The 22846-nt window shown below is 51.0% G+C and overlaps 1 protein-coding gene across 2 annotated transcripts in view; it reads left to right on the top strand.

Moving 5' to 3' along the window:
- The window catches only part of ICE1 (interactor of little elongation complex ELL subunit 1), a 59862-nt gene that overhangs the window by 27143 nt on the left and 9873 nt on the right, over positions 1 to 22846 (top strand). For both annotated transcript variants that reach the window (XM_043887260.1, XM_043887259.1), the window contains exons 11-17: positions 1461 to 1547; positions 3643 to 4016; positions 6386 to 10996; positions 12185 to 12353; positions 17624 to 17784; positions 20580 to 20770; positions 22566 to 22672. In XM_043887260.1, coding sequence (XP_043743195.1) covers positions 1461 to 1547; positions 3643 to 4016; positions 6386 to 10996; positions 12185 to 12353; positions 17624 to 17784; positions 20580 to 20770; positions 22566 to 22672 — 5700 coding nt within the window. The remainder of the gene's footprint in view (positions 1 to 1460; positions 1548 to 3642; positions 4017 to 6385; positions 10997 to 12184; positions 12354 to 17623; positions 17785 to 20579; positions 20771 to 22565; positions 22673 to 22846) is intronic.

Genomic DNA, 22846 nt, shown 5'->3' with positions numbered 1-22846 from the left:
GGAATAGGCACAGCTCTGGTTAATAGCTTCTAAGAATAGAGAAGGAACTGTTTTTGTTTTTTTTAAGGTTCCTTATTTGCTGCTTTGGGTATTTGTAATAAGCAGGGATCCTGGTCAGGTCATTTAAGCCAAGGGGGGGTGGTCACAGTATTTTGAAGCAGGCTTTTGGGTAGGTTAATCACAATGTAGATAAACAACTTGATCATAGAATTTTGAAACTTAAATATGGATGCACCTCACACAGTGACTGGCTAATTTGGGTCAGGAGAGGTCGGAAATGCCCAAATTTTCCAAGTTCTGTGTTTGCCCCATTTGTCCTGGTCCTCTTTCTATGGACTTCATTTATAGAGTGATGCAGTTTGCCATTAAATAGGGCTGTCCTGTTCCAAAATTTTCCTTGGAGATATTTTTATTATTGATCTTTTTAGCCTCTCTAGAACTAGATTATAGATTTCAGTGTTTTCAAGAAATGATTCTGTTTAATAACATCAAGTGAGCTATAACAGAATTTTGAGGTGACCTGAAATTACAAGTATTTAATACTATTTTCAGTTAAATTTTAAGTAGTGTGGCTTGTCTTTTTATGTGTATTTGACACAAACTATTCATGTTTATATTTTGATGAATGCTTTTTGCTTGGAACATTTTGGGGAATTTGTATTTTTAGTGTTAAATTCACTTTAAAACCACAGTGTGATATTCTTAATGTTATATGACTTTCATTTAGTTACAATTGTCCTTTGCCTTTCAACTTGAGCCAGTGATTCTTAACCACTTTAGGAATTCAGACCCTTTGAAAAAAATTTCCCCAAATCCCAAAGCCCTCTCTCCCCTCGCAGATGTGGAGGCTGCTTCTGCGTGTCTAGGCGTGTGGGTGGCGCTCTCTCCCTCCGTATGTTTATACCCACGTTTGTCTCCTCTCATTTCCCTTTAAGGCCGTTAAAGAATTTCCCAGGACCCATGAAGCCGCTAAGTTAATTACCGCCTGGTCACCTCTGGTGGCTTTTCTGATGACCTCGTGGAACCTAGCGGATACTGTTTCTTCTTTGTAGAATCCATGGAGCGGTGATACATACTGGTCCTTCTAGCTGGGCTTCCTCCCTGCAGTCCCCAGTCACATGGCACTATCTGTGGAAAATGCAGAGACCAGAGATTTATTTATCCTGTGCCTGCATTACGGTGGTGACGACCTTTACCAACAAGCACGTCGGGTTTTCTGAGTCCTGCCCTGTGTGCACCACATCCTCCAAACAAAACCCAGGCTTGTGTTCAGGCTTCAGTCAACAGGCCTCCGTGTCGGCAGCCGGCTGAACTGTGTTCAGTGGCCGACGGAGGGGAAGGTGGTTTAAGTTACCTAGTTCTCTCATTCCCTGATAAGTCCCCGTTTCCCAGGAGTGTGTTTTGGCCTTGGGCCTAATGAGCTGAATGACATGACTCTAACACTTGACTCTCTTCCACAGGGAAGGTAAAGCTGCTTCTGAAGGAGCTCTGGCTGTGCATCAACACCACACACAGACTCCCCAGTGAGGGCGGCAGATGCATCCCAGGTGAGGGGGAAGCTTCCAGAGCTTCGTTTCATGCATCAACAGCGGTGTTTACTGTGGACGTTGTACCGCTTTAGTTTTCAATCTCTAGAATCTCGCATCAAAAGAGTGTAATAAACTAAGGTGGGCATCTGTAATCATACAAAGCTCTGTTCCTTCCATCGTGACTTCTGGTCTCACTGAATGCATCTGGCTTTGGATTTTGTAATAGCTGCTTCATCAGGGAACATCCATGGAAACTGGGAAGGACCCGTAGAGGGAGTGTGTGTGGCTGGTTGCAGATGGAGACCGACTTTCCCCGTTTCCCTGCTCATGTCACCTTCCCTGGGTTCCTTTCATTGGGCTTCCTTGGTGGCTCAGATGGTAAAGAATCTGCAATGTTCGAGACCTGGGTTTGATCCCTGGGTCAGGAAGATCCCCAGGAGAAGGGATTGGCTACTTGCTCCAGAATTCTTGCCAGGAGAATTCCATGGACAGAGGAGCGTGGTGGGCCCCAGTCCCTGGGGTTGCAAAGAGCTGGACATGACTGAGTGATGCTTTCCCTTTTCTTTCTGCCTTTAGTTGCCCCTGGTCTGACAGTTACCGATCTTTCCTTGTTTCCTGACCCTTTTGGAGACTACAGATCGCTGGGTAGAAAGCCTGTGGGTTGTGGCATGTTCTCTTGTATTAGAGTGAGGCTGTGTATTTTCCACAAGAGCTTCTAGTGTGTGCTGGGGAGACAGCGTGTGGTCTGCCTTGTCCTGGGGGCTGTTGACCTTGACCTCTTGTGGCAGCGGTGTCGGCCCAGTTCCTCCTGTGAAATTGCTGTTGCTTCTTCACTCAGTGGCCACCCTGAGGGAGATGCTGCGACATGACGCGCCCACTGTTTCCCTGCAGCCCTGGCCCACTGATGTGAGCTTTGCTGATGCAGCTTGTGGGCTACGATTACTACTTTGTTGAATAGTGGTTTTTGTCATTCCCTCATTTTCCTGAAGGTATTAATTGCAATTTTTCTGTAAGAAAGAACTGCCATTTTTCTCCACTTATTCATTCACTTATTTCTGTCAATGTGGTCTCACAGACACTTGTTTTATCCTGTGCGTTACAACCCAGTACTTGTATTATTCCTCTCATTGCTCAGGTTGCCCCAGGTGCAGTCATTGGGACCATCTGGGCCTCTTAGGCATGTCCATCTTTACATCTGGTTCTGCAAGCTGTCTCGGGCTCGGCTTCTTCCCCCTCCCCAGCCCTATAATCAGCCACTGCTCCACAGAGCCCTGAGGGTTTCTATGAAAGGTGTGTTTGTAGCTTTCATATATTTTTACAGCTTTCAAATATGACAAGTGGTTGTTTCCAGTTAATTTCCAGGACACAGTGTTTTTCCTACAGTTAGCATTGCTGCAACTTACCAAGATCAAAACCCACAGAGAACTGGCCTTTTATAGTACCTCTCTGTTGCGTGACAGTGCAGAGCATTTCTGTGACACAATCAGGTTCCTTAGAGTGTTGTACAGATCCTTTCATGGGGTGAAGGTGAAAGTCACTCTGTCATGTCCGACTCTTTGGGAATCCATGAACTATAGAGTCCATGGGATTCTGCAGGCCAGAACACTGGAGTGGGTAGCCTTTCCCGTCTCCAGGGGATCTTCCCAAGCCAGGGATCGAACCCAGGTCTCCCGCATTGTAGGCGGATTCTTCACCAGCTGAGCCACAAGGGAAGCCCTACATGGAGTAAGCCTGGTATAAGTTGATTTTAGAAGAAGAAATGTTTCCTGTCGCCTTGTTGGAGAAGGCTGTTTCTCCCCAGGAGAACGAGTGTGTCATCGAGGCCCGTCACCGTGGCCACAGACAGAAGCCTTGGCGGGCACGCCCTGCTGCCTGCTGCCGAAGGCATCTCACCCCTCCCCCCGCCAGTCGTCTTTTTGTTGAGGGAAGCGTACTTTTGTGGAATGTGTTTTAAGTCTTATAGGATATTCTTTAGGCAGGGATCGTTGACTTTTAAAAATGTTTCTACTTGGATTTAATACAAGCATTTTGAACTGTTAAAATAGGTGTTTGGTTTTTTTTCTTTTATTGATAACTGTAAATAATTTGATACTCACTTTTTTGTCCCCCGCAGGAAAGCCTGCCCAAGAAAACCGCAGATCCATCGAGTCCGGGGAAGATGGGGTGCTCCCTGCAGCAGGTGGCAGCCCCGTCCGAACCTCGGCTGTGCAGACGTGCCTGGCAGAACTGTCCATGGAGATCGAGGGCGACTTCTCTGCCTGTGAGGACGTGGGCAGAGCAGCGGGTCGTGACAGCGGCCTCTCTGGGGAGGATCCAGTTCCTGAGGCTGTGGCATGGAGGGGCGCGGCTCAGGGCCCTGGTTTCGACGAGGACCTCCAGGCTGCGGTCGACTTCTTCAGGCGGCCCCCGCCCCTGCTGTCCCCGGTGCCCTCCCCGCCGCCCGTGTCGCCGCCTCGTCTGGGCGGTTCACCTTCTCTGCTTGCACCTGTGAGTGGGCACTTTGTATGGGCCTCGCCAGGTGGCCACCTTGTCCACCCTGACATGTGAGCGCGTTCCAGATGGTGTCAGGGCGGAGCCCCGGGGTCTGTATCTTATACATGCACGCGCGCACACACACACACACACGCATGTGCACACACACACACACACACACACACGCACGTCATGGTCTTCGTTTTGTACTGGGGGTGCATTGTTACTGTTTTCATCTGCAGCATATTTTAAGTCTCCTGTGGAGGACTGTGTCTTGGTTGCTTACTCTTACCTTTAGTTTTGGACACGTAACAGGCATGGAATGAGTGAGTTACACAGGTGTTTGTAGGCCCGAAGTGTTTGAGAGACGAAAAGTCCATGTATGGCATGCACACCTGTTAACTTAGGTTGATGCATTCTCCACCTTCATGCAATGAATTCATCATCTCTGTGTATTTGCAGAGTGGTTTATGTGATTTCTTAGGAAGTTAATCTTTTTTTCTCTCTTTCCTTTTTATTGTTTGAATTGTGAAAGTGATAGGGGTCGCAAAGAGTTGGACATGACTGAGCAACCTTCACTTGGCAACACACTCACTAGGAGACTAGGAAAAGACAGAACCAAATTCTATATAGAGGAAGTTAGTCTTGACAGAGCAGATTTGTATACTTTTTGGCTTAAGGAAGAAAGAGATAAATGGCTCCTTTGACTCACTTCATTTAGGAACCGTGATGCAAGTCTGTTACATTCTGGACACGGTGCTAGACACCAGGAGCCCAGAGGTGACCGAGTCTGGTCACCCTTGCTTGGGTCTTGGGGGGTGGCCCATGAGGGGGCTGTGGTGGAGTCTGCGTTGCTGGGGCTGGGCTGGGCGCTCACCCTGGCAGGCAGCCAGCGGAGGGCTGGTGGGAGAGGCCCCCGGATGCTGGCGTCCAGCCGGGCGTGGAGGAGGCATCGGGTGGAGGTGCTGTTCACAGAGGTGTGGAACTTGGGCCAACCTGACGCGGGGAGTGTTCACCCAGACCAGGGCCCAAGCCCGTGTGTGTCTTAAGGGCTTCACGTGTTCTCCTGACGGCAGTGGGGAGTTGTTGATGGGTCCAGAGAAGTGGACCCTAAAGGTGAAGTTCCACGTGAAAGTTTCCGTTGAGTCGCAGTGGGGATGGGGAGAGAGTGGGGGAGTCCGGGGACAGGCAGGACTGTGGACTGGAGTCTTGGGATCCAGCAGTGTTCTGCGTTCTTGACCCCTGGACCCAGTAGCCGCACTGGAGTTAACTGGTAGGCACTGGTTTGGAAAAGGTCTCCAGGCTGAGCGAGCAGCGAACCTGGTGAGACTTGCAGTGTGGCTGCGAGAGGAGGGGTCAGTCACTGGTGTGGAAACAGCGCAGAGAACAAGAGCCTCTGGGCGGGAAGGCAGCGGAGGAAGTGCTCCACGTTAGGGGTGGGTGGGCCTCCCCCGGGGCGCCTGTGAGCCTGGGGTCCCGTCTGTGGCGTGGAGCGGGGCAGGCTGGGTGCAGCGGCCTGTGTGCAGCGGAGGCCTGGGGCCGGCGGCGTCACTCCCTCAGCGTGGGGAAGGGGAGGGCTGCGTCCTGGTGGAGTGCCGGTGAGGCCGGAAGGAAGAGGACAGAGGCTGGACGCGACGCCTGCAGTAGAGGAGAAGCAGGACAGGAGGGTGCCCTGGCACCCTCGGGAGGATGGGCTTTTCTGGCGGGAGCCCGTTTGGGTCAGGGTTGGTTACTCATCATCAGTCCGTCTGCTGTGCAGGACCAAGGGCAGGGCGATGGTGCGCTGGCTCTCTGGGGCTGGGTGACGGAGGCAGGTCTAGACGAGGGGCTGGTCGGGGGTCATGGAGGGCTTCTGGAGCAGATGTGGAGGTCATGGGCCACAGGAAAGGGGAGTGGTTCCTACATGGAGGGGAACTTGAGAGTCCAGGGATAACTGCAGCTGGGGTGCAGCCTCGGTGAGAGGCGTGGGCAGACGGGCCTGCAGAGCGGCCCCCAGAGCGCGAGCCAGGCCTGGAGGGGGGGCGGGAGGGGCGAGTGGGGGCAGAGAGGACAGCGGGGCAGCTGCAGGCAGTGGGCCTCGCGAGTTGAGGAGGAGGACGGTTCAGAGTCAGCACAGAGCGAACCCTCGGCTGCGAGTGCACAGTGCCTGGATGCCTCTCGGGGGGACGCGGTGTGCATGCGGGGAGCATGGGGGGCTTCTCTGAGGAGAGATGGGGAAGGCGCTGGCTCCCCAACCCCCGCCCACCCACCCGTGGAGCGCCCGGGGTGGCCTGCCTTCCTCAGATGCCTCCAGAGCCTGTCCGTGTCCAGTGCATTTAATCGGTACTGTGTGTAGTTGGTTGAAGTTGTATTTAACTGACGGATACAATTCCTTTGTTTTTAAGGAGCCCTTCTTTGGAGAGGGTGCCGACTCCAGCGATTATGACTCGGCCCCACATAGGAATCCTGAGCCTGTGTCAGAAGACGATCCGCCTGAGGCCCAGGACCGCTGTGGCTCATCTGGAGAGAGGGAAGGAGCTGGAGCCTGGGAGGAGCGGTCCCATGCCCGCGAGGCCGCCCCGGCCCTCAGCGCGGGGACCACGCTCGGCTTTGGGACCTTCGCAGCAACCCTGTGGGAGCCCGCGGCCTCGTTCGTCTTTGCTCGGGAGCAGCTCTGGACCGTGTCCTCTGAGCTGAGGGCTGGGAGAGAGAAGGGCGTTGTGGACGAGCCGGGCAGACACAGAGAGGTCGGGGAGAAGGCCAGGTTGGCGCACAGCACGTGGACACGTCCCAGAGCCACGGGCGGCGAGGCTGCCGAGACGCTGTTCGGCGGCCTGGCACGCGAGGAGGGCACGGCTTACAGTCGGTCAGACCCGCCTCCCCCTCCCCCGGGCCTGCGGCCGCTCAGTGAGCCCAGGGCACCTGATGGGAAGACCCTGCTGTCCCCAGTGCTTGAATCACCCAAGTCAGAGCTGGCCAGGTGGACGCTTAATGATGGAACTGCGTCTGAATCGGGGTGGCGGTCAACTTCTGGTCATTTCCAGGGACAGCCCAGAGCCTTGGAGAAGGAAAGAGGAGCCATGCAGAGGTGCGTTTCAGGAGCACCCCCTGCCCCAGGAGCTGTGGGACTCGGCCTGGGAGATGCGTGGTCTTGCTCCTTGGCCTCGGACGCCTCCCCTCGCTGCGGCCGCCCCCCATCTCCCTCGGGGCTGGAGGGTGGCGGTGGTCCCGCCATTCCCCCTGCCATTGGCCCTCCCCGCCCACCTGGCTCAGAGCAGACGGCGCCCGCTGTCGCGGTGACCACGCTGGAGGTGCCCCCCGAGTCCCCAGGGTGCCCCTTGGGAGGGGGCCATCTGGAGAGCAGCTTCCCCGCTCTGAGCCCCGTGTTGGGGGTGTCTGGTCCTTTTGGTCAGAGGAGCGGCCCGCTGGGATGCGCGGCCTTTGTGAAGGACTTGAACAGTGCCCGCTCGCTCCCGCAGCCTCTGTTTCCCCCGCGGTTGGCGCTCCTCCCGCGGTCAGCGTTCCCGGGGGCCGCCGGCAGCGGGCTGGCTGCTAGGCAGGCGCTGAGGGTAGAGCTCGCACCCGCTGGGACAGGTTTCACAGCATCACCGAGGCCTCCGTCCAGCTTGGTCAGGAGCAGCTTAGACTTTGGCAGAAGCGCTTCCTGGCACCACAGTGACCTCTTGCGGCGGGACGGTGAGGAGAGGCTGACCTCACAGCCCGACGGCGCGCCGCAGACCCCGAGGTCCTCAGAGGGCAGCGGGTCGGCGTCCGCATTCGCCGGCGAGGACCACAGTCCCGCTGCGCCCCGGGCCCCGGCATCCGTGCTGCCCAACCAGGTGTCCGTGATCACGAAGCAGGCGCGGCCTGGCCCCGCGCAGCCTGCCCGCCTGGAGCCCCCAGGGCCGGCTGGGAGTGAGCCCGCCTCAGCGAACGCCGGCGACACCCAGGCCAGCTGGACGGCATGTGGAGCGCAGCGTGGAGGAGAGAGGGGTGCCCCCGCACAGAGCAGGGCCCGGAGCCCTGCCTCAGGAGCCCCCACCTCCTGGAGGAGATTAGATAGTGATGCTCCAAGCGGTTCTTACCCTGTAGGAAATTCCCATCATCCTACAGACTGTAAATTCTCTTTCTCTTCTGAGAACATCCTGGTCCCAAACCGAGAGGCCCTGACGGGCGCCGCGGTGCAACAAGAGGCTCAGAAGCGGAGCCCTGGCCTTCCAGCCCCAGACGTGCACACGGCCAGCCTGGACGTGAACAGACGTCCAGCCCCGGAGCTGACGCTCTCCAGAGGTTTTCCTGCTGGAGAGGAAGTCAGGTGCCCTGGGGCGTCTCTGGCCTTTTCACAGGCCCAGCCTGCCGTGCAGCGTGGCCCGAAGGAACGCCCGCAGCTGGAGTCTGAGAGTCCTGGCGGCGCGCCTCCTGAAGGCCTGGGCACCGCCGAGACTGCATTTCCGCGTGCTGCCCCGTGCTGTTACAGCGGCATCCGGGAGGCGGGCGGAGGCGACACTGAGGTGGAGGAGAGCGAGGCGCCCAGCGGCAGCGAGGGGGAGACCGAGCCCGACCCCGCCTCCGAGCCGGGCCCGCGCGGCGCCCCCGGGGCCCCCGGGTGGGCCGTGGGGGCTGCAGAGGCCGGGCCTTCCGTCGAGGTGGGCTCCCTGACCTCAGCTCTTCAGGACTTCAACATCAGCACGCTCTCTGAGATGGACAGACTGTCCACCTCCGAGGTCGTCATGTTTCTTGAAAGCTGTCAGCTGAGAGATTATAGTTCAGCGGACTCCGTTTCAGAATGTTCTAGCAAAGGAACCCTGAATAGAGGAATGAATGAGGAATTGAAACACAGTGGATCATCAGGAGAAGGGTATGGAAGTCAGATCTGTGAAGAGGAAGCGCTGGAGACCTCTGAAGAGTGGGTGGAGTCGGAGGAGGACGACTGTCCTTTGCGGGGTCAGCTCCCTCGCTGCTCCATGGAGACGCTGTCCGAGGTGCTCACCAGGCTCGGGCAGGAGCTGCAGGCCAGCCAGGAGGACAGCGGGGCAGAGGAGGCCGCGGGGCTGCTGCTCTTAAGAGGGCCTGAGAGCGCGACGGCAGAGCATCTCCAGCAGCAGCTTCCGCCTCTGAACACGACCACCGCCACCTCACCCTTGCCGACGGCTGGCCCGCACATGCAGGACGGGTCCCCTGCACGTGCTGGACCTGGCCGCGAAAACATGCAGAGCGTGCCTGAGGGCCGCGTGGATGCGGTCGGGCCGGTGGGCAGTGGGGAGGAGGTCCCGTCAGAACCCACAGAGCCCTCGGTCCCGAGCGCTGACCCAGGAGCGGGTCCAGGAGAGGTGAGGCTTCAATGTCAGATCTCCACGGTGACCTCTGAGGTCATCAACGTGCTCATCAACAAGGATCAGAACCTAGTCATTGAGAAAGGGGACAACTGGACCATCATCAATGGGGTGGCGCTCATGCCAGAGGTGGGCCAGGTTATCCTATGTGACGCCCCGGAGGACGCCCCCCTTTCCGCCGATCCGGAAGAGCTGGCAGCTGGTTTCCTGTCGGTTCCTCCTGTGGAGAGGTCTCCAGAGGCTGTCGCACCTCTTCAGGAGCCCCCGTGTGGCCGCAGTGCGGCTGGAACCCAGCAGGAGATCTCAAGCAGTGGGCAGACTGGTAACTTTGATAAAAGTCGTTTGCGAAACAGACCCGTTAAACCCAGCGTGAGGATCAGCTCTGAGATATATGATCAGAACCTTGAGTCGCAGACTGCTCCATTTGATCACACTTATTATAACTCGAAACTGGAGCCACTGGGCAAAAATAAGAATCGATCAAAGGTTTCAAACAGAGATCAGTCCAACAAGCCAGTCAAGACTCCAGCTTCGGGCGGAGCTGAAACCACTCAGCGTGAAGTCTCTCCTTCGTTTTCAGGGGAAAGAGGTCATGGAAAACCCCAGAGAAGTCACACGCAAACCATCCTGGCCACTGCCGACACATCCACACCCGCAGACTGCTGTGTGGACACGCTGAGCAAGATCCGGCAGGAGGTGGGGCCCCCGCTGCCCCCGCTGCTGGCGCCCCTGGTCGCCACGCCACCACGGACGTCCAGGCCAGCGTCTCCCCTCATCTCCAGCTCCAGCCCCTCCTCGCCCCTGTCCCCGCTCTGCCCGATGTCCCCGTCATCCGAGCCCCTGGCACCGCCCGTGACGTCCCCGCCTCCGGAAGAGCCAGGGCCCTGCTCTCCTCCGTGCGCCTCCCCGTCCCCGTCGTCCGCGCCGGCTGAGGACAGGGTCTTGTCGTCCCCCCTGCAGTTCTGTGCGGCGACCCCAAAGCACGCCCTCCCAGTGCCTGGCCGCCTGCCCCCGCTGGCCGCCACCCATCCTGCGGCGGCAGCGCCCCCGGAGAACTCAGTGAAGATCCTAGACACCATGTACCCGGAGCTGTCCGCCCGGGCCCGCACCCTCAACATCCTCAAAGGGAACATCCAGCTCACACGAGGCCTGCCGGCCGACCGTAAGGGCCTGCCGGGGCCCGTGGGCGCCATTGCAGGCTTCCAAGCCATTGCTTCCAGCTCCACCGCCTTCGTGAAGGCAGGGGGCAGCTCCAGCGGCAACGGCAAGCAGGACAAGGCAGGAGGCCTGGGACCTCCACAGGACCCAGCTGGGAAAAGGATGCTGTCTGCAAGCACTCCGCGGAGCGCCAAGAGGCTGCGCCTGGACAGCGGGTCCCCAGAGCCGGAGCCCACCCCGAAGGGCGTGGGCTGCAGCCCCCAGAGGGACCCCCCCCAGGCTGCAGCCCCGAGCGCAGAGGAAGACAGGCGTCCTCTCCCAGCCTCGCAGTCGCCCCCCAACCCCGAAGAAACCGCGGAGACCCCTGACAGAGCCATCGCGGAGGCCTTGAGAAAGATCAGGGAGGCGGCCTTTGACCTGTTACCTGTCATCCGGAGTCACGTGTATGTGGGAAACATCTCCAAAAAGCCAGTCATGCGAGACCAGGAGAAGGAAGTTGTCTACGAGTTCAGCACCACAAGAAAGGTAGGTGGCTTCTCCGCCCGGAAAGCGTTGGGGTTGCCCGTCCCCCGACACAGGCTGCCTCCTGCCAGCGAGGGGGGCCCCGAACAGAAGGTTATTGTCCGGGATGGACAGTCACCCGTGTAAGTCAGGACCTGTGCTTTAGTTCTAGCCAGCAGTTTGTACATCTGAGAAGTGGTCAGACGCTGGGGACTTGGTGGTCTGTATTCACTAGATAAGTTACAATTTTAAAGGGAAAAAAAGGTGCCCGTCAGGACTTAAATTGTACAGTTCCCATTGATGCTGGCACGTTTAAAGGCCCAAAATAGTTGTCTTCAGAGCATCAGTTGCTCTGTGATAGAGCCTTTCTGTCATTACTGTTACGTACACATTTGAGAATTTTGAGAGAAAGTTAGTGTGTGGGTCCCCCCCCTTGCCCCCCACACTCAATACAGGTCACCAGTCAAATAGGAATAAATGCTTAGTTTCAAGAGGAGGTGGGGAGAGAAGTGTGTAGGTTTACATACTGGGTTTCTTAGGACTTTCCTAGGTTATTATCTTTTCCATGTTCATGTTGATAGTGGGTGAGTGACTTCCAGTGTCCCTGGATTAACATTAGTGATTATCTGTGAGTATAGGCCTGGAATCACAGTGGTATACATGTTTATTGTTCATTTCAGAAAGCATGAAGAGCAGTGCAGGTAACTTTGGAAGGATGTTTATTTTCACGTGATTGAATGTATCAGGTTACTTAGTACCCCTTTTCCTGAGTAAGGAAACTGTTACCCAGTATTCTAAGAGCTAAACAGGGTAAGTGTGTAGAGTATATTGCATTTCAGAAAACAAGAATGGCGGTAGAGTTAGAGTGGATTTCATACACACAGATTATTTTAGTAAAAGCCAAAACATGATAGCTTGTTGGAGTGGCGGTAGTGATGGGCATCAGGAGTTGGCCGGGCCGTGGGCCCCTTAGCCCTGCTGACCTCGGCCGAACTACTGTCTGCCTGCCAGGGGCCCCTTTCTCCGCAGAGCCTCCCAGCTTCCCTGCTGAGCGGGTTACCACAATGGCAGCTGGCCTCTGTCTGAGACAGTGCCGCTTTTATTTTCCCAGCTTTCCCAAAGACTTGACTTTGTAACTTGTAACTGTTCTGTAGTAGGCTAACAATAAATATCAACGTACATCGTCTTTTTGTTTTTTATCCCCCAATTCAGCATTTAGCAGAGAGCTTGCTTCACTGTATCCTCTCAGAGCTGAAAAATCAGAAGATGTCCGTGGAGCACAATTACATCCACGCACTCTGCCGGGTGTACGTGGGGGTCTGCCGGCAGCTGGGCGACCTGGAGCGGGCGCGCCTCTTCTGCTACGGCCTGCTCAAGGAAGGTGCGCGTGGGCGGGGACGCGCGCCTCCGAAACGGGCGCTTGCTGTTTACCTGCTTACATGTGTGTCTGGGTTTCCAGCTGAGCTGTTGTGTGTCTTTCGTGCATCGCTCTGGTTTTCAGGGAGGATTTGTGTGACTGACGCTTGCCTCGGTCAGCACGTACATCCCTGCTGTGTGTGGGAGGGTCTCTCCCCACTGCGTCCTGGTGTTCCTCCTTGTGCAGCTGCTTTGGACTCAGACGTGGTCGGCACAGGAGGGAGGAATCGTTGTGACGCAGCTAACTGCGCTGTGTCCCTGGCTGGAAGGAGCGGAAACTGCGGTGAATTCATAGGCTCACAAGACGTTTCAGGGAGACACGGGAAGGAGTGCTGCCCTTCGAATCTTTCCTTTCAGCGCTGTGTCTTCAGTCTGCTGATGGGGGCAGACGTGCCTCATTCTTAACATCAGGTTGTCAGGGAACCATTTAAATAGCAACATAATACACAAACGCAACTGAATATTGTACCGGAGTCTGAGCTAGATTGCAGAGGCTGATAACCTTGTGTCACCATGATGTTTATGGGATCTTTGAATCAGGATGAACCTGCCACGTATAGACTTGTGCGTGAGGCTGCTGCGTTCGTTGCCCACTTTGTTTTTCTTTATTTTTTCAGTCACTTATTAGCAAATGGTTACAGGGTGTACATAAGCGTGAAGGCTTTGATGGTGCCCAGACCTGGCCTTGGCAGTGCGCACACGTGACCGTGACCTGACAGGAGCGCACAGCGGGTGTATCGGTGGAGGGCGGCAGGGAGGAGAGCCCCGGGGGCGGCCAGGCCCACCTGGGTCTCTGCTTCTTGCTCAGACGCACCCAGCGCGGTCTCCCCTCCGGACCTTTGTGCCCGTTTCTCTCCACTCTGTTACGCTCAGGCTGTTCCTTGCCTTTGTTGTCTCTTCTCCGCTAGATCCGTCAGAGCGCCGGTTTTGCTTCCCTTGTCCCTGTTACAGCTTCTGCCGGAGAAATGCACTGTGTGCTCCCACCAAGTGTCTCTTGAATGGATGAGAGGGACAGTGGAACGTGGCTTTGAGAGAGTCTTAGGCCTGGGATGCTTTCCCTGTCAAAGTGACTTTTGAGCTTAGGTGTGAAGACAGAAGTAAGAGAGAGAATTCCAGGCAGAGGGAACAGCCTGTGATGTCCTTGGACGGGAGGAAGTGTGACCGGAGAAGCGCCGTTTCCCAAGTAACAGATAAAGCAGCACAGAGAGTGTATGCTCCGGTTCCTCTCCTGAACACGCCGCAGTGTTAGATACAGCAGAACACAGACAGTGAGAGAGATGTGGTTTCATGCTGAACGGGATACAAATACTTATATTGACTGATGTAACCACTTGAAAACACTTAGTTTCCTATAAAATTAAACATTAATTTATCAGCGTCATTGCTCAGTTGCTAGGTCATGTCCAACACTCTTGGACCCCATGGGCTTCAGCACACCAGACTTCCCTGTCCTTGACTATTGCCCAGAGTTTGCTTAGATTCATGTCCATTGAGTCAGGGATGCTATCTAGTACCACCTCATCCTCTGCCACCCCCTTCTCCTTTTGCCTTCAGTCTTTTCCAGCATCAGGTGCTTTTCCATTGAGTCACTTCTTCACATCAGATGGCCAAAGAATTGGCCTTCAGTCAGTGGAAGGACATCAGTCCTTCCATTGAATATTCAGGGCTGATTTCATTTAGGATGGACTGGTTGGATCTCCTTGCAGTCCAGGGGACTCTCAAGAGTCTTCTCCAGCACCACAGTTTGAAAGCATCAATTCTTTTGGTGCTCAGCCTTCTTTATGGTCCAGCTCTCACATCCATACATGACTATTGGAAGAAACATAGCTTTGACTATACTGACCTTGGTTGGCCAAGTAATGTCTTTGCTTTTTAATACAGTCTAGGTTTGTTATATCTTTCCTTCCAGGGAGCAGGTGTCTTTTAATTTCATGGCTGTAGTCACCATCTGCAGTGATTTTGGAGCTAAAGAAAATAAAGTCTATCACTGTCTCCACTGTTTCCCCATCTATTTGCCATCAGTGATGGGACCAGATGCCACGATGTTAGTTTTTTGAATGTTGAGTTTTAAGCCAAGTTTTTCACTCTCTGACTCTTCACCCTCATCAAGAGGCTCTTTAGTTCCTCTTTGCTTTCTGCCATTAAAGTGGTATCATATGCATATCTGAGGTTGTTGATATGTCTCCTGGCAGTGTTGATTCCATACTGTGATTAATCCAGACGGGCATTCTGCATGATGTACTCCACATAGAGGTTAAATAATCATGGTGACACTATACAGCCTTCTCCTACCCCTTTCCCAATTGTGAACCAGTCCATTGTTCATGTAAGGTTCTAATTGTTGCTTCTTGACCCACATAACATATTTTTCAGGAGGCAGATAAAGTGGACTGATATTCCCATCTCTCTAAGAATTTTCCAGTTTGTTGGAATCCACATAGTCAATGGCTTTAGTATAGTCAGTGAAGCAGAAGTAGATGTTTTTCTGGAATTCTGTTTCTCTAAAATCCAGTGAATGTAGACAATTTGATTTGTGTTTCCTCTGCCTTTTCTCAACCCAGCTTGTACATCTGGAAGTTCACCATTCAGTTCACTTCAGTTCAGTCACTCAGTCATGTCTGACTCTTTCCCACCTCATGAACTGCAGCATGCCAGGCTTCCCTGTCCCTCACCAACTCTTGAGCTTGCTCAAACTCATGTCCATCGAGTCCGTGATTCCAGCCAACCGTCTCATCCTCTCTTGTCCCCTTCTCCTGCCTTCAATCTTTCCCAGCATCAGGGTCTTTTTCCAGTGAGTCAGTTCTTTGCATCAGGTGGCCAAATTATTGGAGTTTCAGCTTCAGCATCAATCCTTCCAGTGAATATTCAGGACTGATTTCCTTTTGAATTCACTTGTTTAGACTGGTTGTAAAGCCTAGCTTGAAGGATTTTGAGAGTAATCTTGCTAGCCTGCTAAATGAGCACAATTGTGTGGTAGTTTGACCATTGTTTGGCATTGCCCTTCTTTGGGATTGGAATGAAAGCTGACCTTGTCTAGTTCTGTGGCCACTGCTGAGTTTTCCAAATTGGCTGACATATGGAGTGCAACACATCATTTTTTAGGATTTGAAATAGTTCAGTTGGAATTCCATCACCTCCACTAGCTTTGTTAGTAGTAATGCTTCCTAAGGCCCACTTGACTTCATGCTCCAGGATGTCTGGTTCTAGGTCAGTGACCACACCATCATGGTTATCCAGGTCATTAAGATCTTTTTGTAGAGTTCTTCTGCGTATTCTGTCCACCTTGTCTTAATCTCTTTTGCTTCTGTGAGGTCCTTACTGTTTCTGTTCTTTATCGTGCCCATCCTTACATGAAATGTTGGTATCTCTAATTTTCTTGAAAAGATCTCTAGTCTTTCCCATTCTGTTGTTTTCCTTTGCTTCTTTGCATTGTTCATTAAAGATGACCTCCTTATCTCTCCTTGCTATTCTCTGGAGCTCTGTATTCAGTTGAGTATATTTTTCCCTTTTCTCCTTTGCCTTTCTCTTCTCCTCTTTACTCAGCTGTTTGTAAAGCTTCCTCAGACAACCCCTTTGCCTTCTTGCGTTTCTTTTTCTTTGGGATGGTTTTGGTCACCGCCTCCTGTACAGTGTTACAAACTGCCTTCTGTAGTTCTTCAGGCAGTGTTGTCTACCAGATCTCATCTCTTGCATCTGTTTGTCACTTCCACTGTATAATCATAAAGGATTTGATTTAGATCATACCTGAATGGCCTACTGGTTTTCCCTGCTCTCTTCAATTTGAGCCTGAATTTTGCAATATAGAGCTGATGATCTGAGCCACAGTCATCTTCAGGTCTTGTTTTTACTGACCATATAGAGTTTCTCCATCTTCGGCTGCAGTATAATCAATCTGATTTTGGTATTGACCATCTGGTGATGTCCATGTGTAGAGTCACCTCTTATGTTGTTGGAAGAGGGTGTTTTCTCTGACCAGTGCTTTCTCTTGGCAAAATTCTCTTAATGTTTGTGCTCCTTCATTCTGTACTCCAAGGCCAAACTATCCTGTTGCTCCAGGTATCTCTTGACTTCCTACTTTTTCATTCCAGTCCCCTATGATGGAAAGGACATCTTCTTTGGTGTTAGTTCTAGAAGGTCTTGTAGGTCATCATAGAATCGTTCAACTTCAGTTTCTTTGGCATTAGTGGTTGGGGCGTAGACTTGGATTACTGTGATGTTGAATGGTTTGCTTTAGAAATGAACCGAGGTCGTTCTGTAGTTTTTGAGATTGCACCTAAGTACTGCATTTCGGACTCTTGTTGGCTCTGAGAGCTACTCCATTTCTTCTAAGGGATTCTTGCCCACAGTGGTAGGTATCATGGTCACCTGAGTTGAATTTGCCCATTCTGGTCCATTTTTGTTCACTGATTCCTAAGATGTCCATGTTCAGTCTTGCCATCTCCTATTGAACATGTCCAATTTACTTTGATTCATGGACGTAACACTCCAGGTTCCTATGCAATATCGTTCTTTACAGCATTGAGCTTTCCTTTCACCACCAGACACTTCCACAGCTGAGTGCCGTTTCTGCTAGCCCAGCCTCTTCATCCTTTCTGGAGCTATCAGTAATGGCCCTTCACTTTTCCCCAGTAGCATATTGGACACCTTCCGACCCAGGGCAGCCATCTTCCGGCGGCATGTCTTTTTGCTTTTCCGTGCTGGCTGTGGGACTCTGATGGTGAGAATACTGGGACGGGCCGCCTTCCTCTCCCCAGTGGAGCGTGGTCTGTCTGTGGTCCGCAGTGTGACCCGTCCGTCCTGGGCCCTGCACCTTTGCCACAGCGAGGCTGTGATCGTCAAGGGGGTGGCCTGACAGGACGCTCATCTAGTGGCAGGGTTCTGGGTGCGGGCTCTTGGGACAGGGAGTCTGCCTTCTCCGCTTGTTTTAGAGTCTATTGCTCTTCTCTACAGTGGCGTATACTCATGCTGTGTTTCAAATTTGATTAAAGAAACTGCCGAAGGGAAAAGTTGGCTGGAGGCTGAGGGAGAGGACGGGAGGCTGGGGGAGAGGACGGGAGGGCCGGGAGGGAGGGACAGAAGTGGATTGGAAGCGGCTAAGGCTGCGGCCTCACAGGGCTGCCTCTTCAGGTGTGGGCGGCACGGGGTGGGGGGGGCATTGGTTAAATATGTTCTCGCTTTGTAGTTTACTCACTTAATCAGACCTGAAGGTTTGTTACCCTGTTTTCTTTCTCATAGATTTCCCAGAGTCTGAGAAGCTGACCTTGTTCATTGCAAACATGTGGCGTGATGTGTTTCTCTCTCAGTCCGTGATCAACAAGGCGATGCAGCTGGTTGCCAGGCAGCGCGCCAAGGGAGAAGTTCTGAACTGCTTGCGCGCCTTCCTCAATTGGGAGAAGGTGAGGTTTCTTTTTATTTTGTGCAATACCACACACATAGACCTTATGTAGATGTTCTATTTGGTTTTGTGTTGATTCATGAGCATTTTAGAGCTATTCTTCATGTTAGATCCTTCAGAATACCATTTTAGTCTAAGCTTGTGCATTTTGTGCATTAAGTATGCATGAGACACTTGGGGAGAAGGTGTGGACCTCTGTGCCTGGTTTATCGGGCAGAGTTTGTTTTGCATACTAATTTGCCGCTGGTGAAATCCATACCCACGCTTACATAAGTAAGGGCCCCAAGAAGATGCAAACCTCTGCTTCTACACGTGGTACTTAGGTGAGAAAATTGAGATCCCAACTCCTTCCTTTGATGATTTTTCTGAGTGTAATCTGTGTTCCTCTTCTCAGTTGATGGAATTTGTAGTTTTTTGGAGTATTGTGTGCTTTCTTTTATTACTTTATTTTCTTTAGTGACTGATGTGCTAATATAATGTGTAGATTGGTGTTCTTTTCATAGATCTTCTCTAATGAGAATCTCTGGGTTCTGAATTGATAGTGAGGCACTGAAGTCAGTGACAGGTTGATTTTCACTTTGTTCTGCTCTTTGTTAGGACTGTATTACTGTCCTTTTAAAAAAAAAATTGTGGCTCCTGCCTGTAGTCAATGTTTATGTGCCATTGTGCTTTCCTTTTTAGTTCTTTCTGATGTCAGTTAGACTTTAATTTTCTTATAAAACGAAAAGGAAAGGGCTTGGTGGATAAAGAGTTAGGGAAGTATTAAACAGCAGGTCTGTAGTCAGCCCTCCGTCAGCCCACCCCGACAGTCCCGAGTGTGTTGTGTGAGGGCCCCTCTGATTGTAGTCACTTGGCCGCAAGCAGAGCCCTCCTGCATCCAGCCTGCATTCTGCCCTCCGTCCATGGTCACCTGCCGACCAGGTGCTCCCTCCCCTGCTGAATCCTCCCACGTGTGCACTGGGGTCTCCTCCTCCAGCCCATTCAGGCTGAAGCTGGATAGGACAGGGTGGTAAAAGCCATGATTAACGAAGAAGGGAGAAATTAGTTAAGTGTATTTTATCTGTATCATATCAAATAAAAATATAAACTCAAAGCTGTTAAAAAGAGAGAGAAATACCTGGGGGGAAAAATACCTTTATAGTCTAAGACTTCCATATTCTATTTTATAGAAGTCAACAGATGTGATACTAAAAAATAAGTAAAGAGACAGTAGAAATCAACAATACAAAAAGTAAAGTTGAATGAAGACTGTATTTTTCACGTCTGTGACATTTGCAAAAGCAGTCGTAAATTTGGCCACACAAGAACTTTAAGTTTTAAAAAGTAAATATTCTACACTCAAAATTGTCTGGTAATGATTTAGTAAAATTAGACATAAATAGTTTAAAAATTATATAAAAATTCCCCAGGGATTGAGATGCACAGTCCCTGGACAATCTGTGAACAAATGGAAACTCAAAGTAAAATTGCAGTATCAGCAACCCTTCATTACCAGAGACCTCTCGTTTTTGGAAGACTCACACTCATTGCGATAGTTTAAATGTCTTCAGTATTAAACACAGAAACAAAGTTCTTTAATAACCATCTTGAAAATTAAAAATTTGAGAAGGAATTTAGGAAAGAAAGAATGTGATTTAAAAGGTAACAGTAATAAAGTTGAAAACGAAAAAAAAGAAAACACTGCCTTTAAAAAATGCTAATGAAACAGTTCAGATTACTGTAAAAGAGAAAAGCAAAGAATGTTCAAGCTTTCAGGACGAGAGGAGGCGTGAGTAGAGACGAGGGTGGGAAGGAGGAGACTGCCCCCTGCGCTGCACAGGCAGCTCTGGGCCCGGCTGCTCTCTCAGCAGACACACACGTCAGAGTTGGCTTCAGGGTCGGACGCTGCAGTAAACCAGTTTTCAGTTACAAAAGGCTGAAAAGGTGATTGAAAACTTTGTATACAAGAAGGGCGTATAGATGTCACCCGAACATTAAATCTTATTTTTAAAGAACCAGCTAATTCCAGTCTTCTTCAGGCATCAGAGATTGAAAGCTTCTTGTTCAGTTTAAATCACAAAACCCAGTAAAAAATAACTGAAGAAAGAGAAGAACATTATAAATCCACTGCTGGGTATGAACCCAAGGGAATCCAAGTTTATGTCCACAAAAAGGCTTCTGCAGGAATGCCCAGAGCAGCGTTATTAACTGTAGCCTAAAGCCGTAAGTGAGCCACGTGTCTTTTCAGTAGGTGAAAGGACAAACCGCGGTATGGCTGGGTCCCTGCCGGCTGTGAGAAGGCCTTCTGGAACTCTCTACACTCAAGAGTGTGGAAAAACACGCAGACGGCGTGCTCAGCTATACAAGGAGCTAGACGAAAGACTCTAGTACAGTCTCCTTCAGTTTTTTGAATTTCTGGGAAAAGCAGGTTGATACATATGGTCAGAAAGGTGGCCGAATGAGTTTATTAAAGAATTTTTTAAATATTTTTTTATTTGTAACTTTAGTTCTCTGATTTGAGTTAATGAAACTTTGCATTCCTACGTGGATTGGGGAGTCTTTTCTAGCCTGGCTGGCTTCTGCATTGTGCCTGGAGCTTTTTATCTGGCCTCTCTGCTGCTATTGTATAATCATTTAGGACAGCTGTTATGCCTAGATAAACACAGTTCCCTCTTCAAAATCCAGCTTTCAAAGGGTGTCTTTTAAAGTTACGTGATGATTGATCTGATGCTCATTATGTGCTTTAAGATCACCCATAGAAGATACTTTACATTTGAAACTCTAAATTCCCTTTTTTTTTTTCCCTTTATTTGCTAGAATGCGCCTGTAGATGTTGGCTTCATGGTTTCTAAGCTGCTTTTGACCATACAGTTATGTCCAAAAACAGAATTTCAGCCCAGTGCCAGGTTTGGGGAAGATCTGAGTGATAGCACTTGGGAGTATGTATGCGCCATCGACCTGCTGTGCTGCCACCAGAAGTGGGTTTGGACGCACGACAACATCATCAGGTACTGGCTGCTCTGTTGACTCAGGCTGGGTTATTTAAATTGTCAAGTAGTCCGTTCAGCGATTGCCGAATTGTGGTTTGAATAATTTTTGCTTTTAAGGCAGCCGAACCGTTTACAACGCACATTTTGATTTGGATGCGAGTTAATAAAACTGCTCGTAAAATGCCAGTGTCGCTGTGACATCCCCCACTTTATTTTTTTACAGTACCTTTCATTAGTTTTCATTGTCTTCACTTATTACTGTCTCTTTCCCGATGGGAAATGAATCTCATGAGCGGGGGGCCTTTGGTTCCCTGGCCTCCCCGGCATGTGGAGACCTGTGCCTGCTCGAGCGAGGCGCTCAGCGAGTACGTGTGGATGGAATGCGGCGATCACTGTCTGAACGTGCGGACACTGTGGGAAGGCCGCAGGAGCAGGGCCGTTCAGGATTCTGCACTGGCGGCTCTTCTCACTGGGGTTTCGGGAGAGGACGGGGTCTGAGACGCTCAGGCATCTGTTTTGTGTAGTGAACTAACTTCTCTGTGTATCAACTATGCAGCATCTTTGGAGAATGGAAAAATAGTCAAGTATTTATAATTGTCTGTGGTTAAGTAGAACCTTAATTTTCTTACAACCCTGACTGAGAAAGGCTGGTTTAAAGGGGCTTATGACATTGAAAAGGAGTCCCCAAAGGATTGATAGTATGTATCTTGATATCCTGTGGAAACTTGTTCATGTTTTCCCTTAACACTGGGAAAAGATGATACATCTAAATGTTAAGCAATAGATAGTTGAATTCTGGGACGTCTATATAATGAGGTACAGCTACTTTAGAATTAAGAGCCGTACTACATAGATTTGTGTGTGTGGAGATGAAAGTGTTCTGTAGTCTGTTACTAAGAAAGTGCCAGGACTGTCTGTTTCATGCTGTGTAACAAGCGAGTGGCTATCCTGTGTCCCCTGTTCCTGGGAGCTGGGGGCAGGGCCCTTCTCCCCAGTGACAGGTGAGACCACCATGGATGGTGCCAGTGGAGGTGCTCTGTCCAGGGTCCCCGCACTAGTGGAGTGGACAGAGTGGCGAACAGCAGGATCTCTGCCTAAGCTGCTTGAGACCCTGATTCCTCTGGTCACTCTGTCCATGTTTTTTACATAAATGCAGGCATAGACGTGTGTGGCAGGAAAAGCCCCAAATTAAAAGAATGATAGTTATCTGACTGTGTAATTTGGGGTGCTTTTAATTTACATTTTCCTTTTGTTTGTCTGTATTAAACTTTTCTAATGTTATAAATACTATGTAAGAAGTTAATACCTTTTTGGAAAGAGAAGCAAAGAGGAATTGCCACTGTTTTTAGTCAGTAGAAAGTTTCTTTAATCCCTGTGAAGTGTGGTTCATTCCCTCTGGTTTAGTTCTTTTTATGAAATAACAGCCTGTCCTTGCTTCTCCCTGGGAAATGAGGCATCTGGAACACAGGCGTTCCTGATGTCTAGATGGTCCACGTGAGAATCCAGACTCTGCTACTTCCAGTTCTGCAGCTTGGGGACGATACTGGGTACTTTGTCTTGTAAAAAGGGTTTAAATAAAATAAAGATGCCAGCACGGGTGTTTGCAGACTTTTTAAAGCCACTGTGAGCACTGAGATCCTGAATTTTCAGTGTTTGTTCTGTTGTTAGCCAGAAATGCTACATCTTCCTCTTCTTCACTGATTGTCACTTATGCACTATTTTTAAGACAGGTTCATGATGTTTGAGCCATGGTGGGCGTGCACACTTTCATACACATACATACATGTCTATATTTGTCGTTGTTATTTTGCAGCAAGGAGCTGTGGCCTGTAATGGATAAGTGGATAAAGTACAGAAAAGGACATCCGAACATCGCCTACACTCCTGATATCATCATCGCATCAGTACTGAGGCTCATCGGTGAGTTGTCTCTTGTACTGAACTTGTTCTTGTTATTGATGCGTGTTGGTGGGAGAGTCAGTGTGGAGTAGTGATAAATGCTGCCTGAAGCCTCACTGTAGCGCTGGCCTCGCAGCCGTTAGAGCAGGCGCTGTGGCAGCAGGCTGTTTCCACTGTTTACTCATATGCTCTTTA

Source organism: Cervus elaphus, chromosome 25, assembly GCF_910594005.1.
Source record: "Cervus elaphus chromosome 25, mCerEla1.1, whole genome shotgun sequence".
Lineage (NCBI taxonomy): Eukaryota > Metazoa > Chordata > Mammalia > Artiodactyla > Cervidae > Cervus > Cervus elaphus.
This window is presented reverse-complemented; position numbering and strand designations above follow the sequence as displayed.